At 36.8% G+C, this 15,365-nt stretch overlaps 1 protein-coding gene across 1 annotated transcript in view; it reads right to left on the bottom strand.

Moving 5' to 3' along the window:
- The window catches only part of HACD3 (3-hydroxyacyl-CoA dehydratase 3), a 33,804-nt gene that overhangs the window by 3,350 nt on the left and 15,089 nt on the right, over window positions 1-15,365 (bottom strand). The window contains exons 3-10 of the mRNA XM_016141028.2: window positions 14,441-14,514; window positions 13,100-13,264; window positions 11,674-11,725; window positions 9,908-10,018; window positions 4,713-4,840; window positions 3,095-3,207; window positions 1,792-1,898; window positions 1,063-1,194 (exon numbers count right to left, since the gene is read on the bottom strand). Coding sequence (XP_015996514.1) covers window positions 1,063-1,194; window positions 1,792-1,898; window positions 3,095-3,207; window positions 4,713-4,840; window positions 9,908-10,018; window positions 11,674-11,725; window positions 13,100-13,264; window positions 14,441-14,514 — 882 coding nt within the window. The remainder of the gene's footprint in view (window positions 1-1,062; window positions 1,195-1,791; window positions 1,899-3,094; window positions 3,208-4,712; window positions 4,841-9,907; window positions 10,019-11,673; window positions 11,726-13,099; window positions 13,265-14,440; window positions 14,515-15,365) is intronic.

The raw sequence follows: 15,365 nt of genomic DNA, 5'->3' as shown, positions 1-15,365 counted from the left end.
GCCATGAGCAGCCACAAGGAGAAGTACTGTGGCAAATATTGAGGGCTCCTGTCCACAACTGCATGAGTGAGCTTGAAGCAGATCCTCCAGCCCTAGAAAAGTCTGCTAAAACTGTAGCCGCAGCTGAGTTGACAGCTTAACTGAAACCTCACAAGGACCACCTCTATCATACCTCTATGACATGTGCGCTCCATCACATCCATACTGTCTTTTATAACCTAATCTCAGAAATGAAATACCATCACTTTTCCCATATTCCTGACACTCAGAAGCCATCTGAGATAATGTTGTCCTACACTGCTAAATTTGGGCATAATTTGTTTCACGGAAATAGATAACTAATACACTATGTACTGTCACATCCTCTGTTGCTAGGGGATCAGACAGCCATACTTATTTAGGGCCATCCCAAGCCTTTTGTAAACTAAAGCAGGAATAAATTCATAAATTATGTTAAAATGTGTTAGAATTTTATCTAAAGTAAACACTCTTATAGTTAGGAAGGCCTGTAAACCTTTCATATTTGCAAATGATTTAGGTTTACTTCTTTTTCTCTCTTCTTTTAGTTTTTATGAATTAAGGCAAGAATTCATGATTTTATATAAATTAATAAACAAGCAGGTTTTACATGGAGCAGGGGGGCTTCCTATTGTGAGGCAGAAGGCCTTATGACATCCCAGCTACTCAGAGGCCGTTATTGCCTTCTTCCTTCCTTGCTGCCAGTTGTATTATCACCTCTGTAAACACTAGCTGTGGTAAAAGTAAATGAGCTGCTTATTCTATTTAAGAGCGTCTTACATTGTTTTAAACATGCAATATCGTATGGTGAGTTCCCAATGACCAAGAGCATTTCAGAAAGATAACTCAACCACTGGAGATTTGGGGAGAAATATGTTCACACATAGCATATTCTTCTTGTGAGTCTATTTGGCAAAGTAATCTTTCTCTAACTCTGTACTACTCCTTTGGAAATAACCCTGAAGACTTTTAAAATGTTCAAACATTTAACTCTGCCTCCTAAAGAAGTGACAGGAAAAAGTCTATTATAGAGCCAATACTTACCTAAAAATATCACTATAATATAAATCTGAAGAAAAAAGGAAAATCTAACTTTGATTTTCACTGGATATGGCAACGTGAAACTGAATCTTCCTGTTTCATTGAATATTGGTATGGACTGGATCACTGCAACAACTGAAAGCAGAAACAAGAACTTGTTAGAAGCGAATGACATGCAGTCACATTTAATGCCAGAGTCTTCTAACCCCTCAAAGTTTCAGTGCTGGGCTAGTTGAAAATGGTTCCTCCTCTCTTTGTACAGAGAGGCTCATGCCTCTTCTTCCCCCCACCCCCCTAATTTTCCTAAGAAATGAGCCTCTAAGATGAAAATGGAAAGACTAATGAGAAACAGTCACTTGATAACGCTGGGCTTCACTTTCCTATCCTATGAAATGGAAAGAAAAGTCCTGACCTGACTCGCTCTCTAGATGTTTGTCAAAATAAAATGAAATCATCAATATGAACTGCTTCGGAAAGTTAAAACTATCACTTAAGTAAAAAAAAAAAAAAATGCAATACATAACCACCCAGCTTCCAAACCTTAACAAAATGAGCTACTCCCCTAGAAGAGACTGGGTACTGAAACTATGATAGAAGGAAGCCACTAAAAAAAAATCTTGAAAAGTCCAACACCCATATATGGACTAAGGCTATTAGAGGAAGGACAGTACGGCCTATTGGCTTAGCTATTCCTTGAAGCTAAACTATAAAACTTAGAGTTCCTGAAAGTACCTTCTGCCAAACACCCTAGAGGATAAGTAGGAATCCACACAGTGTAACGAAGCCATGTGAGCACCTTCCAATCCATATCAATGCAGTAAAGAATGTAGAAGGGGTACCTATTGAAAAGGAATTCAGACGTTAAAAGCCACATCAGATTCTGAATGCAACCCTAGAGCAACATTCAAAAAGAATCATTTTACAATTAGCCACACATGGCTTCTTCAAAACCAAATTGGGCTATCTACCCAAAAACTCTCATTATACTCCTCCCCTAATCTTCAAAGGATATGAACTCTTTTTAATGATGAACTAAGTTTAAGTCTCAAAAGAACTCTCTCTGGAGTGCTTCGGTATGTGGAAAGGATGTTCACAAGGTTTTTGCCTTTACTCCTAGTTTTGATTGACATTCCATGTAGATAAAGATGACAAACACTTTATCTCTGGATAAATGAATACTATAAAAATTAAGTATATAAAAGACCTCCCATCTAGAACCAGACATACTGTATTTAAAAAAGAGATACTATTAAAAAAATCTCTTTCTTCCCACATAGTTAAAGTTAATACCTATAATCTTTTTCACTTTTGTATTACATAGATTAGAGAGCATATGGGTGCCCTGGGATACAGACCACAGTCAAGACACAATCTCGGGCTGCTACTGCCTCTTTTCCCTCTCAACAGTTAACTCTGCCAAAATACCATCAAACCTAGAGGTGAGGATTCACTCTGCAAAATCCTTGCTCCATGTGACTGAAAAGGGAAGAAATATGGAATATGTATGGTCTGGTAGAGAAGAATACATCTACTTTAACTGAATCTTTTTAAAGATATTTAATTTACTGACAAGTAAAAATGGAAGAATTAGATAAGAGTTCAATTCAAACATCAGTAATCTTGTAGTAAAAAATTCATTTCTACCATCCCTTCTAGAAGGCTGGTCTTCACTAGTTCCATCCAACCTGGATTGCTCCTTCAACCCTGTTTCTTAAGCCCTCTCATGAATTTTTCTGTATGAATGAGTCCTCTCTTTCCAACAACACAGCAAGATCCTGAAGGGTAAGGTGGGTCTTTCGTTTCACTAGATTTCTCCCTCTGCTCCCCCAGTGCCCAGGCTGGTACTATAACCCAATGGCTGCTTTAAATAAACTCTGCCTCACCTTTGTGCAGAGCACACAGATGCAGCTAGAGCTCTCCACAGATGGAAGCTTAATCTCAAACCAAATGAGACCCTCACTAAGACAGCGACTCCCTCAAGAAGAGAGCTGATCCAGGAGAAGCATTCAAACACCATCCTGGTATTTCTACCCACCTGAAAATTTCAATTGTGCTCCACAAATAAAACACAAAGAAAACCACAGCTTTATTTTGCATTTCTTCCACGTTACCAAAGATGATAAACAAAATGAAATTTCTTCCAAGAAACTATTAAAAAGATGCAAAAGAAAGGAAAGAAGGTTAAAAACATATTTTAAATGAACATATAAATGAAACCTAACAACACTAAATTCAAGGTAAATGGAAAAAGATTGAGCTCAACTGGTTTAATCCTCTGCTCCAATTTTGGAACAAGTTAAATGCCCAAACCAAGACTCTCTGGATAACAGTGTTTGTGTGTAAATGTATCATTATAAATAGTGTATTTTTTTAAATACACACATATTTGAACACAGTTTAAAGGGCACTACCAAATGAACATCTGTGTCTTCATAAACCAAATTAAGAAAGAGACTACCACCAGTGTGGCACACCGTCCTTCCCCTACCTGTAAATAACCACTATCTTGTGTTAACCATTCCATTGCTTTTCTTTACAGGTGTACTGCTTATGTATATATTCCTAAATAGTACATTGTTCACGTTGCCTCTTTTTAAATGTTCTGAAATCAGCTATATGTATTTTTCTGTGACTTGCTTGTTACTCAGTGTTATGTTCCCAAGATTCATCCATGTCAATGCATGTGGCATTGCCGAGCTCCCAGAGGCTTCACTCACATTGTAGTCTATGTGAATGGCACTCCACGGAGCCATAGGGTTTGATGATACTAAACCTACCCCTTCCATCTTGCCCTAGAAATTCTACTTGAATGTTTATTTGTCATAGTCCTTGATATACTAAAAACATTAGTCCATGTTAGTAGGTCACTCACTATCCCCCTTTTATTTTTTAAACTAAAAGCAGCCTCTTTCCAAGAGCAAAAACCTAGAAATAATAAGGCTATTGTATTAACACCCTTTACCATGGAACTATATATTAGAATGCCAGAGTTGGTATACCACAAAACAGTAGAATTATTTAAACAGTACTCCAGAAGAGATTAACAAATAATCACCTGGTTCCCCTGAGTCTGGGTGGGTGGTATTTAATAGTATGTAATTCCACAGCTAAATTCCTTCTAGGCCTTTTGACTAAGATCAAGTGTAACTGCGGAGCTAGAAAACAAAGAAAGGAGGACGAAAGGCTTTGATGCCCTGTTCCTAATAATAATCTTCCAAATATTGGGAATCCCCACACAAGCAAGAGACCCACCTTCACATATGGAAGAAAGTCCAAAGTAAAAAGAGTTCCTAGCTAGTACACTGCCTTCATCTACCCAAAGTAGGAGGAGACCAAGAACGTCTCTATCTAAGAAGACGGAAGATAGAATTTTCTGCTCCTGTCTGAGATTCAAGTTTCCCTATTTTTACAGGTCTTTTTTTATCTCTGTGATTTCATGAAAATGTTATAATGAAATGGACCTGATGGCAAAAATCTACTTTGGAAAATGTTCCTGAGGCTTAAAGTTTTCCTCCTTGTTCAGAATAAAATAATGCTATTCCTGTGAAAATAGGTATTTTTACTAATTAAGACTTCTTAGTAAATTGTGGCATACCCACTAAATAAACACTGAGATCTTTCATTCTCCACCCTTGAGCTTTACTATTCAATACCTGCACAAGAGAAGGTATCACTGGTGATGAAGTAACTCCAATTACTGCATTGATAGTTTCCACAACTGCCAGCATCTGGGAGAAATACATCACATCAGCCATGGTGTGGAATGTGTCATAGAAGGACTCTATGGGACAAATATATAGTAAGGGTAAATCAACTGGCAAATTCCAACAGAATTAGTTCTCAAAATAGATAACTCCTTACATGAAAGGAATTTTAAGAAAGGTAAAATAAACGTCCAGTCAGATTTATGTTTACAAACCAACTACGCTGGAGGGAAGCAGGCCTGTGGGGTCATAAATAATCAAAACCCTACTGGCTACCACAAGGTTAATACATAAACCCTGTATGCCCATTTCATTTTAAATGACAAGGAAAAAAAGCATACCTAGACTTCATTTAGTTATTATATGCTGAAAAAAATCTATGTATCAGGCACAGTGATAATCCTTTTCAGATCCATTATCTCATTTAAAGCTAAAACTAAATTACATATATTAAATGCAATCTAGCCTTTCAAAATCTCAAAAATTACATAAACGTAAATGCAGAGGTACAAAAATACTGAATACGATTAATTTTCAAAAATCTTAATTGTGCTTATATACTTAATCCTAATTATTCTTATTCTGAGAATCTATTCTAACTAAAAAAAAAAAATCTAAAATGGAAAAAAGCTTTAGGAACAAGGTTGTTCTCTGAAACATGACTCCTAAGTGCATTAAAGTAGAAACTGTCTAAATGTCTAAGAGTATGGGAAGTTTGAGTAAACTATGGTATATCTACTCTATGAATATTATATAATAATTTAAAATAAATTATTGTTTATTTAAGGTCAGCAAATGTAGTATCAATTCTGAGTGGTTCATAAGATATATAATCCTTTATTTTTCATACTGATTCTCAGCTGACATCCTGAATTCCTACATTCCTCTTTCCAGTGTTTCTCAACTAGGACACCACTGACATTTGGGCCAGGACAATTGTTTGTCCCACACACTGAAGGAAGTCTAGGATTCTCAGCTCCCTGCCTATTAAATACCAAGTAGTGCTTCTGAGGATGTGGCAGAGTTAGGACAATTATCAACAAAGGTGACCCTGTAAGAGCCTCAAAAGAGCATGGTTTTAAAATCAGACGAATAAAAAAGGCCCATTCGAAAACTGAAGAAACCCTCTAAAGTATTTTTGCAAAAATGATCCATCCATTTTACAATCCTGCCACAAAGTCAAGTGTGAAATGAAGAATGGTATAGTGCTACTGCATAATTTTACCAGAAAAACTCCACCAATAAGTAGGTGTAATTTGACCAATTCAAAATTAATCAAATTATTTTCTTCGAACAATTAATGCAAAATTACAATTTAAATTTTACTACATCTTAAGATAAAAAATTTATTCTCATAATTTTAAATGTCCCTTTTCAAGACAAAATCCCAATCAAATCTTTTTGTCACCATTTACAATGAAATTCAAGTATCCTTTTTAAGGAGATTCTCCTTACATGGCACTTTTCTGAGCAAATTATCTTTGAAAAATGAGGACCTCTCATACTTTTAAATGAAAATTGTGACTTAAGATTTGGTATATGCTAGACAAAAATTATATCTTGTGGGCTTGGCCTCTGATTTTATGGGAAATTCATACTTGTTTCAATTTAGGAATAGAAATCTAATTCCTAAAATGATATTATAAAGAATATCAGTAACATTAAAATGCTTATAATATTTAAAAGATGAGAAATTGTATACAGTATGCTTTTAGTTTTTAACCAGAGAAAAAAAGACTTAAATACACAGCAATATTAGTAGCGATGGACAATGGCTTACTCACCTCCAAGCCTTTCTTCCACCTCCGTCCCAGTTTTCCCCCCATTTTCTAAACTTTCTTAAATCAGCACATTTAGTTTTATAATTTGAAAAAAAATATTTTTAAAGTAGAAAGTACTCATATGTTAATGAAATATAGATTTAAATAGTGGTAGTATAAAATGGTATATGCTTTCTCAGCACTATACATCAAAATCTTTAAAAACAATTTGTCCTTTATTCTTATAACTCTACCTCGAGAGTTGTTCATAGGGAAGTTATGTGGGTCTGGAAATATATACCAAGGTGCCAAGAATCTGCTGTTCTCAAAGTTGGGATTATAGTAGAGTTTTTGTTTTATGTCTTTATTTTCTGATTTTCCTGTAATTAACATATTTTTATAATTAGAAAAAAATTTTTTAATTGATTTAATAAAAAGTTTTACTTAACAGAAAGCTAGACAAGCTCAAACAAGAGTTTCTACATAAGCCCAAGAGTGCACTGCTCCTTCCTTCACATATGAAGTTTAGCAAAATGAATGTTTACATGAAAAAACAAGTACATGTATGGAATTTGCCATTCATCAACATCCGTTATGGAATGGAAAAGGAAAAGATTACAAAGGGCAAACAATGACCCCGAGTGCCAGGCCCCAAGTCCTTATTACATCTCTGAGGACTGACAGGGAAGAATTAAACCAGCAGCTGCATTCCAGTAGGTAACCAGGAAGAGGCTTGGAGCCAAAATAGAAATTACAAAGCCAGGCAGCTTACTTTAAACACGTGACCCAGATAACTTGGCAGCTTTTGGAACAGATCACCTAACAATCAGACGACGGTTGCACAGCAACACTCAGAATCCAACTATGTTAGTTTAAACTGCGATTTACAGAATTCCAAGGTATTAAGATGGCTGGAAAAACAACAGGCACTTCTTTCGAATGATTCTAGAACTAACTACAATTCACCTTCTACAAATCTCAGATAGGAAAATTTAGGAGTCAAGAACAAAACAGTCTACAGAATTGTTTTCTCTTTTTAAATAGTTTATATATTTTCCATTGTACTTATATTTTCCCCCATAAGAAAAAAATAAGTAAAAAATAAGTAAAGAAAAAAGTATCCACATTCAAACCATTTGAAAATGATGCATTTCCTTCCCATCTTTTTGCATATATTGGTTCAGTTTTTCCTCTTTTTATAGGGGTGCAATTGATTGGAAGAACATATTTATACGTTACCTCTTTAGCATATCATCAGTATTTTCCCATGTTATTATAAACTCTTTTAAATACTTTGTTTCACAACATTCCACTTAGGGAATATTCTAAACCAATCTCTCACTGATGGACATTTGTCACTAATATAAATAATCTCATAATGTCTTTTTTGAAAAATCTTTTCTTGTAGTTCCAATTCTTTCTTTAGAACATACTTCCAAAAGTGAAATTACCAGGTTCATGAATATGAACAGTTAAGGTTCTTGATTCATTATGCCAAATGATTTTCCAAGAGTTGTAATTATGTACTGTCGAGAGCCATTTTGAGGCACTGAAGAAGTCACATAGATGATAGCCATGGAGCAGCTGCTGAGACTGCTTAAACAACGTTCTAGATAGCAGGGTGTGGAGTTAAACATTACTGACCCTGGAGGGGAGGTTTGCCTCCTAAAGAAATCCTTTTAAGATAGTGGAATGTTTTACAGCCCAGAAAAGGATGTTTGTACCTTGAGGGAAGGATATAGAGGAACTTATGTAAATGTCAGCATTTCTATGGTAATGTACATTGTGCTTTGCCATTGTACTCTGTGCTTTGCTATCGTACTCTGCTATTGTATCCAAAAACTTATATAAAGGCTCTGCTAAATAAACTCGGGGCTGCAGCAGGGACTGTATGCCCTCCCGAAGCGCTTTCCTATCTTCTTTTTTCTTAGGCTTCACCCCCTTTTCAGGTACTGATCGACTTTAGCCGGCTGGCTCCGGCAACGTACCCTCCAAGTAGCCATTAGTGTGTCTATTTTAGCATATGTCCTCTTGATGTAGATATCCTTTTTAACTTAGCATAATTGATAAATAAAAATCTTATTTTCTTAATCATTACTGAGTTAAACAATTTTCTGAATATTAAATTATTTTATTTCCTCTTAAGAACTTTCTGTACATACTTTTGTTTCTCTATTGGGCAGTTTTCCTATTTTTAAATCAATTTGTACAAGTTATTTATATGTAAAGAAATCAACCCTTGCTGGTATTTGTTGTAATTTTCCACCAACCCTCCATCCCCACGCTGCTAACCTCAATATAATTTTAATCTTTAATGCTGTCTAATGGGGTGGTTTTAGATACACAGGAATTTAGATATTTTATGTAGTCAAATATATTGACCTTTTCCTTTATAATTTCTTCTAACACTTTTAAGTTTAGAAAGTCCTAACCTTCCATGAGACTTTTATATACATCTGTTTATCTTCTATTTTAACTTTTTGAAATGTAATTCTTAAATTCTTTTGGAATAACTTTTTTTAATACAATGTGAGGAGAGTTAAACAGATTCCTTGCTCCCTTATATGCTGAAACTTAACCAGTTTTCCTTGGTAACATTATTAGATTTCCCATCCAATAAAAAAGATTGGATAATATGTCCCTTTCCATTGATTCGTAATTTCTTTTATATCATACATTTATAATTCATATATATAATGTAAAAGCTATTCCTGGGCCACCTAATCTGCTCTACTGATTATTCTTAGTCTATACTAAGGTTATTCTTATTTGATTATCATTTTTTTCATAACAGGTAGATATTTCTTCCCTCAAATTTTATTATTTCTTGTTCACGATAAAATTTCAGAATACTTTAGGTCACATTCTCAGAATTTTTTCCATTGTCATTTGTTTTGGCAGGAGTTCTGTTAAACAGGCAAATTAATTTATAAAGAACTAATATCTTTATAATGGTCTTTTCATTCAGTTTTAGAATAGTCCACTTGAGACTTTATTTAGACTCCAAAAGGATGAGATCCCTCTCGGGTTTGCATAGCTTCAGCACTGAAAGCATCATATCAATTTCTCTAGTTATAAATAAACTATCGTGCAGTGAATAGAGAAAGAGATGCTAGCCCAAGATGTGCCCCTGGCTAGCTGTGTGGATGTGAACCATTTCTTTGGCCATCTCTCAGCCTGTTTCCTCACCTGTTACATAGAGCATCCAGCCCTCCGGTTTCACATGCCATGGGAAATAAGAGTTGTGAAAGTACAATGACAGCATGAAGTGCTACACAAATATGGGAGGTCATTATTAATACTAAAGGCAGAGAGCATTAACTTTGGCGAGCAGTGGGTCAATCTACTGAAAAAAGAAAACTAGCATTGAAATCTGGGACTTGCCTTTTCCTAAGATAAAGAACCGCACAGTCATGTTGACAAACATCCAGGAGAATCCCAAGAACTGCACAAGATTATACATGAACAGGTATCCTTTCTTCAAGCTTATAAGAGCTGAAAAGCAAAGCAAAACAGTAAACTGTTACAAGCAGTTGAGCAGGAGAGGGATACATGGGGCATACTCACATGACTTCATCCTTCTTTCCTACTTGGGTGCCTAAGCTCCCACATGTAACCAAAGGAGGAAAATCACAAACTGAGAGGCAGGAGAATAAAGGACATTAATTTTGCCTGCAGCCAAATGTTTGTAAAGACAAACAAATTATAGAGTTAAGGAAGGAGTGAGGGGCTTAGGCAGTATGGCTGAGTCAAGGGTAAAAGAAGGGATAATTCTCAAGAGCAGAGCTATGGAGTTCAGATTCTGCTGCCACAAATTTATTTCTAAACTATAGATACTTTTCCTACACACTTGGATGACACTGAAATAATCACACTAAATAGTAATGTGGTTAAGCAAAAGCAACCTTCAAGGGGCCAAAAATGTCAAACTTTTAGCAACATTTAACTAATTAAAATTTTTTCTTCAAAACTATAAAAATTTATTATACTTCCTATCATAAAGAACTTTCATCAGGAAATTTTATGTGTTCAGATAAAACAGTTAAAGCTTTATTTAACGACTTAAAATCCACATGTAAGAATTTTTACATGCCTTTGAAGTACATCCCTCTAAAACACCAAAAAATTCATTTAAATCTCAAAGTGGCCTTTTTATGTTGTTGTTATTCTTTACCACCACTGTCTCCTTTCCTTTCCTTTCTAAAGGAATATTTCTCTATATTAGTAATTATTCAATCTTTTTTAGAGCAATGAAAACTCTTTTTCAAAAGAAATTTTATTCACAACCCCAATACCTGAAACACAAAAGCAGAGCTGCTCGGATGGAAGTAGAACTGCTTATTTGGCAGTTCCTCCAAAGCATCTCTGAGAATCCCTGGGGTATCGTGGAACGTAGTTTGAAAACCACTGCTCTAAAACCGTCTCCTTCCATATTTATGGCATGCCAAATAAACACCACTAAAACTTGAAAAAGTATGAACAAATGAGGAACCCTTATTTTATTCTACTTTTCAGAGTTAGCTTTATGTATACTTTCATGGACCTCCCTCTATAATGTAAGCTCTTAGAACACAGGAACTATGATGAATTAATCAGCTCCACACCTCAAGGGCCTAGTACAATGCGTGTCATGCAGCAAGAATTTAATAGACAGCTGCTGAATGAATTTAACCTTTGTCACCCAGAAGATAATACAGTTACAGAGTTTCTGTGTAATGTTGGTTAGACAGAAATAGAAATGATTTTCTTTTTAAGGGTAACAACCACACTTGTTTGTGGAAAAGCCCTTAAGATCTCAGCTTGGAGAAAAACACCAGCTGGAAGGAGTGTAGCCTTGGACTTACATGGTATTTCGGCATGTCCATGCGGAACTTGGTGCCACCGAATAGAAGGCCAGCCTAAGAGACTAAAATTCTCCCTTCTACTATACGAGCCTGTTGTACTAAGATTACGTTAGGCCCCAAACAGAAGGGAAATATTAAAAGTAAGACTTTTGATGTGGGTGTGCACATTGCTTAAGCACTGGACATTAAAGATTTCTCATCAACTTGCCGACACGATATTAGCTCTCCTGACATGTCACACTCATCCAGACCCTCATCTCTATCACAGATTAACTCGCAACTACCATAGCAGCAGAGACAACTTACTTTCAGGGGAGCCTTGGCTTTCAAGTCTGAGTTTATTTAGGCGTTCTTCTTCCTAGAATTTGGACAGAAGTTTTCCAAGAACACAAGTTAGGATTCCTGGATGCTTGCAAAAGTCCACATACTAGATAACTGACTGCCTCAAAGCCATCTCCTCCCATTGTGTTCATGCTTCACTGGGGAAAATGTCCTAGCTTATGGTGCCAAAAAGCCTGGCTCATCCTTACGGAAGCACTAGCATCATAGAACGCCCATCCAATGCACACAGAATTAAGCCAATTAGCTGGCTTCCAAACTACAAAGTGAGTAGTCCTGAAATCTTAGAACTAGGAAGACATCCAGATTTGTCACTATTATAGAAACAAAACAGAAATGTAAGGCGGAAGACAGATTGCTATTTTATTTTTTAAGACTTCTAGATTTTTAGCATAATTTTTCCTGAAGCAAAAATTATATCTCCAACATAAGTATGAACTCGGGTTAGTTTTATAGATGGTTACATACAGAAATATTTATAGGTATTTGTATACGCATAGGTGAGTATATACACATGTAGTTCCTTGTTCTGTTAGCTGAGAGGGCCTAGAAGCTATGGTGCCCCAGTAGCAATGAGCATACCTCAGCCCAGATCTTGGTATCCACTACCATTCTCCAATAAAAAGAACAGAGCTCCTTGAGGAATGGCTGATTCTAGGGCTGGCGCAAGGAACATACAAGATAGTTCCAGAAATTAAGGAAGTGTTCCAAAAAAAGCACCCCACGACAATGGAGCTTTGTCAGAGGGACACAAGATCCAACTGAGTTTCAACTGCCAAAGCTAAAACAATTTGAGCAACAAAATAAATAACACAATATTATAGCACAAACTATAAAATGTTCATGAGTCCATAAATATAAATAAGTAGAAGAAAACAGACAAATCTCCCACGCAGAATGATTCCAAATAAAGTATGTAGATATTCCATCCTAAGGATGGGAAGCATAACTCTCTACTCCTTAATCGTGGACTATGCATAGTCACTTTATTCTAAAGAGTAAGACACAACAAGGAAAGGGGAGAGTAATCTTATAGTGAAGAAATCTAACAAACAATAACCTCAGCCACAGGATGAAGATCAATACCAATAGTGATAAGTCATGTTGATAGTATGTACCCATGATATGATACGATAAGAATGAAACCTCTGTGGTCTCTCACCCCTCAAACCAATCACTCAAGTCTAATCATGAGAAAAATATCAAAAAAAATCTCATTGAGGAATAGTCTATAAAAATATATGAGCAGTACTTATATAAAACCAAGTCTCCAGGTCTTTAACTAAATTTGTAACTTGGTCCTTATCCTATCAGACCCTCACAGGTGTCTGAGGTGGCCCAAATAATGTGGGTTCCTCATGATTTCTGTCTAGATCCTAGGGTCCTTACTGACCTTGGCTCTGAGCTCCATTTCTGCATCAGACTCGTCCAGCCAGCGATCAAAGTCGGGAGCCAAAAACAGTGGGCGTTTCTCCTGCTTGGTGAGTCTCTCCCACCACTGACTCACCTTCTTCTGTACAGTAATGTTTACCTGCCTCTGGGTCAGTTTGTAAATCGGCTAAGAGAGAAAATGAGAATGTGAGAATGCTTCTCCTTCCCGCCCCCCATCTTCCCCTAAAACCCGCCCTAAGCCAGTGTGAGTACACGAAGAAGGGGCACTGTAGGCTTATGCCCCTTCCTTCTCTGTTCCTACAAGTCCTAATGCAACGAGAACACCTCATCCAAGGGCTGATATACTGAAGAACCAGTAAGAACAACACTGTTTTTCTCTGATTCCCCAATGAATGACACAGGAGGAAATCAGGAAGAAAAGGCAGACAGTTCTTGGTTATCCTAGAAGAATTCTGATGAACCTCCCAAACCTCCCTCCCATGAAGATGACTGAATTCAAATGGTCCCTAGCATAGTGAGTTCTGATTTTAGAAAGGTCTGCAGAACTGTGGTAGATCAGATACAACTTTTTCACATGGGTTAGCCTAGGGAGTCTTTCTAACTAAACAATAATTCTCAGAGGCTGTCCCAATTCATTATTCTTCTGCATGGCCTCTCCCTGTGCCTCCAAAGTAAGACCCATGACACATTCTCTAGCCCTGCTGACTATTAAAATAGCCAGGACAACTGAAACCTCCAGCAGAGAGACATCAGTATGCTCGAGCCCCCAGAGATAAGTGTAATTCAGAAACTTAAATACACCATCTGTTGGATATTCTCCCTTCTTGTTAGATAACCTTCCTCAAGCTCTGAGAGAAGGGAAACTTCATTTATACATCCAGCATTCTTTCTAAAGATCAGCTGCCTCATCCTTTTCCAATTTCTATGGTCCCAAGTCACATGAAAGTAACACCCTGGTGTGGGCTTTCCCTATCCTATGAAACTCTGCTCTCTGTGGGTACCATACTCCTCGGTCATCACTAAAAAACAAATATCAAAGCTAGAAAAGAATATCAAAGCTAGAAAAGACCCTAGAGAGTACTTATCCAATCTTTCACTTAATACACGAAGAAACTGGAAGTCAAAGAAGCAAAGAGACTTGTTCACCCCTCTAATTAAGTGGCAGAGCCCAGATTTACCTCAACTTCTCCGACTTTCCCATTCCTCTGCAGCTAAACCTCTATAAAATAACTGTGGTCTCTTTGTCCTGATCTTCTTTCCCACAACCCTTACTCCCGTTTCATTAAACTACCAGTATTTATTTCCTAAAATGAAAAGTGAAGCGAGAAAGGAATGAACATACCTCTGGCTTCACAAGGTCTAAGAACTCAAGGTGAAATTCATAGACATTGTCTCCTTTGGCGCCGTGTCCCTGAGCTGTGAAGAAAGAAATGTGTGTTACTATGAACTTGAGCAGAGCAAGGCCATCCAAAAGCTTGGTACAATTCTTCCGGAAGTATACGAATATTCATGGCCCCTGCCCAAATGAGTGGAGGCTTATAAGAAGAGCTACTCAACAGCTAGATAATCTTAGAGAAAAATTTATCTCCATATGTCCTTATGATGATCAGCTCCAGAGTATTTACTTAACCTTACAATGTGGCCCTAAAAATGTCCAGTACAAATAATAGGCAAAAAAAAAAAAAAAAAGATTACAGAAAACAAAGCCAAAGATATCACACCGATATAAATTTAACTTCCACATTTACTTTGGTACTGAATTCAGAGCAGAGAAAAATCAGGTTAAGGAAAGCTGCAGGGTACATGGAAATGCTGAACTGTCTTAAAGAAAACTCTGAATCTAAGACCTCCCAATTAGGGACAGAAATTGGAGAAGCTGACTTCTCCTTTATTACATCCCAAATGGAGCAAAAAAAGAAAAAAAAAATCTTTTCTCAGCTCATTCCTAAGAGAGGACAAATGGCACTGAGAAGGAAGTTCCTGGGCTGACCATTGTGCCATTCCCATGCCTTGGCATGGCTCCTTTTCCCAGAGCCAGCAGGTGCCATGCCTAGACGCTAGTGAACGCTGGACATCCTTTCCCCTCTAATTCTGACTTGTCTATCATTTGGTTCCCTTTCCTCTTCTGGCCATATGTGTTATAATATGCCTAATATTTGCTACAGGTGGCTACTATTCTCTAAGACCATAAATTCCTTAAGGCAGGAATAAGCTCCAAGAAGCAAGATACATTTTTACCGCTTTAATTTCCTTTCAGATGGATAACT

Source organism: Rousettus aegyptiacus, unplaced genomic scaffold (assembly GCF_014176215.1).
Source record: "Rousettus aegyptiacus isolate mRouAeg1 unplaced genomic scaffold, mRouAeg1.p scaffold_m13_p_3, whole genome shotgun sequence".
Lineage (NCBI taxonomy): Eukaryota > Metazoa > Chordata > Mammalia > Chiroptera > Pteropodidae > Rousettus > Rousettus aegyptiacus.
Note: the sequence above shows the minus strand (reverse complement) of the source record. Positions and strands in the feature narration are given on the sequence as shown.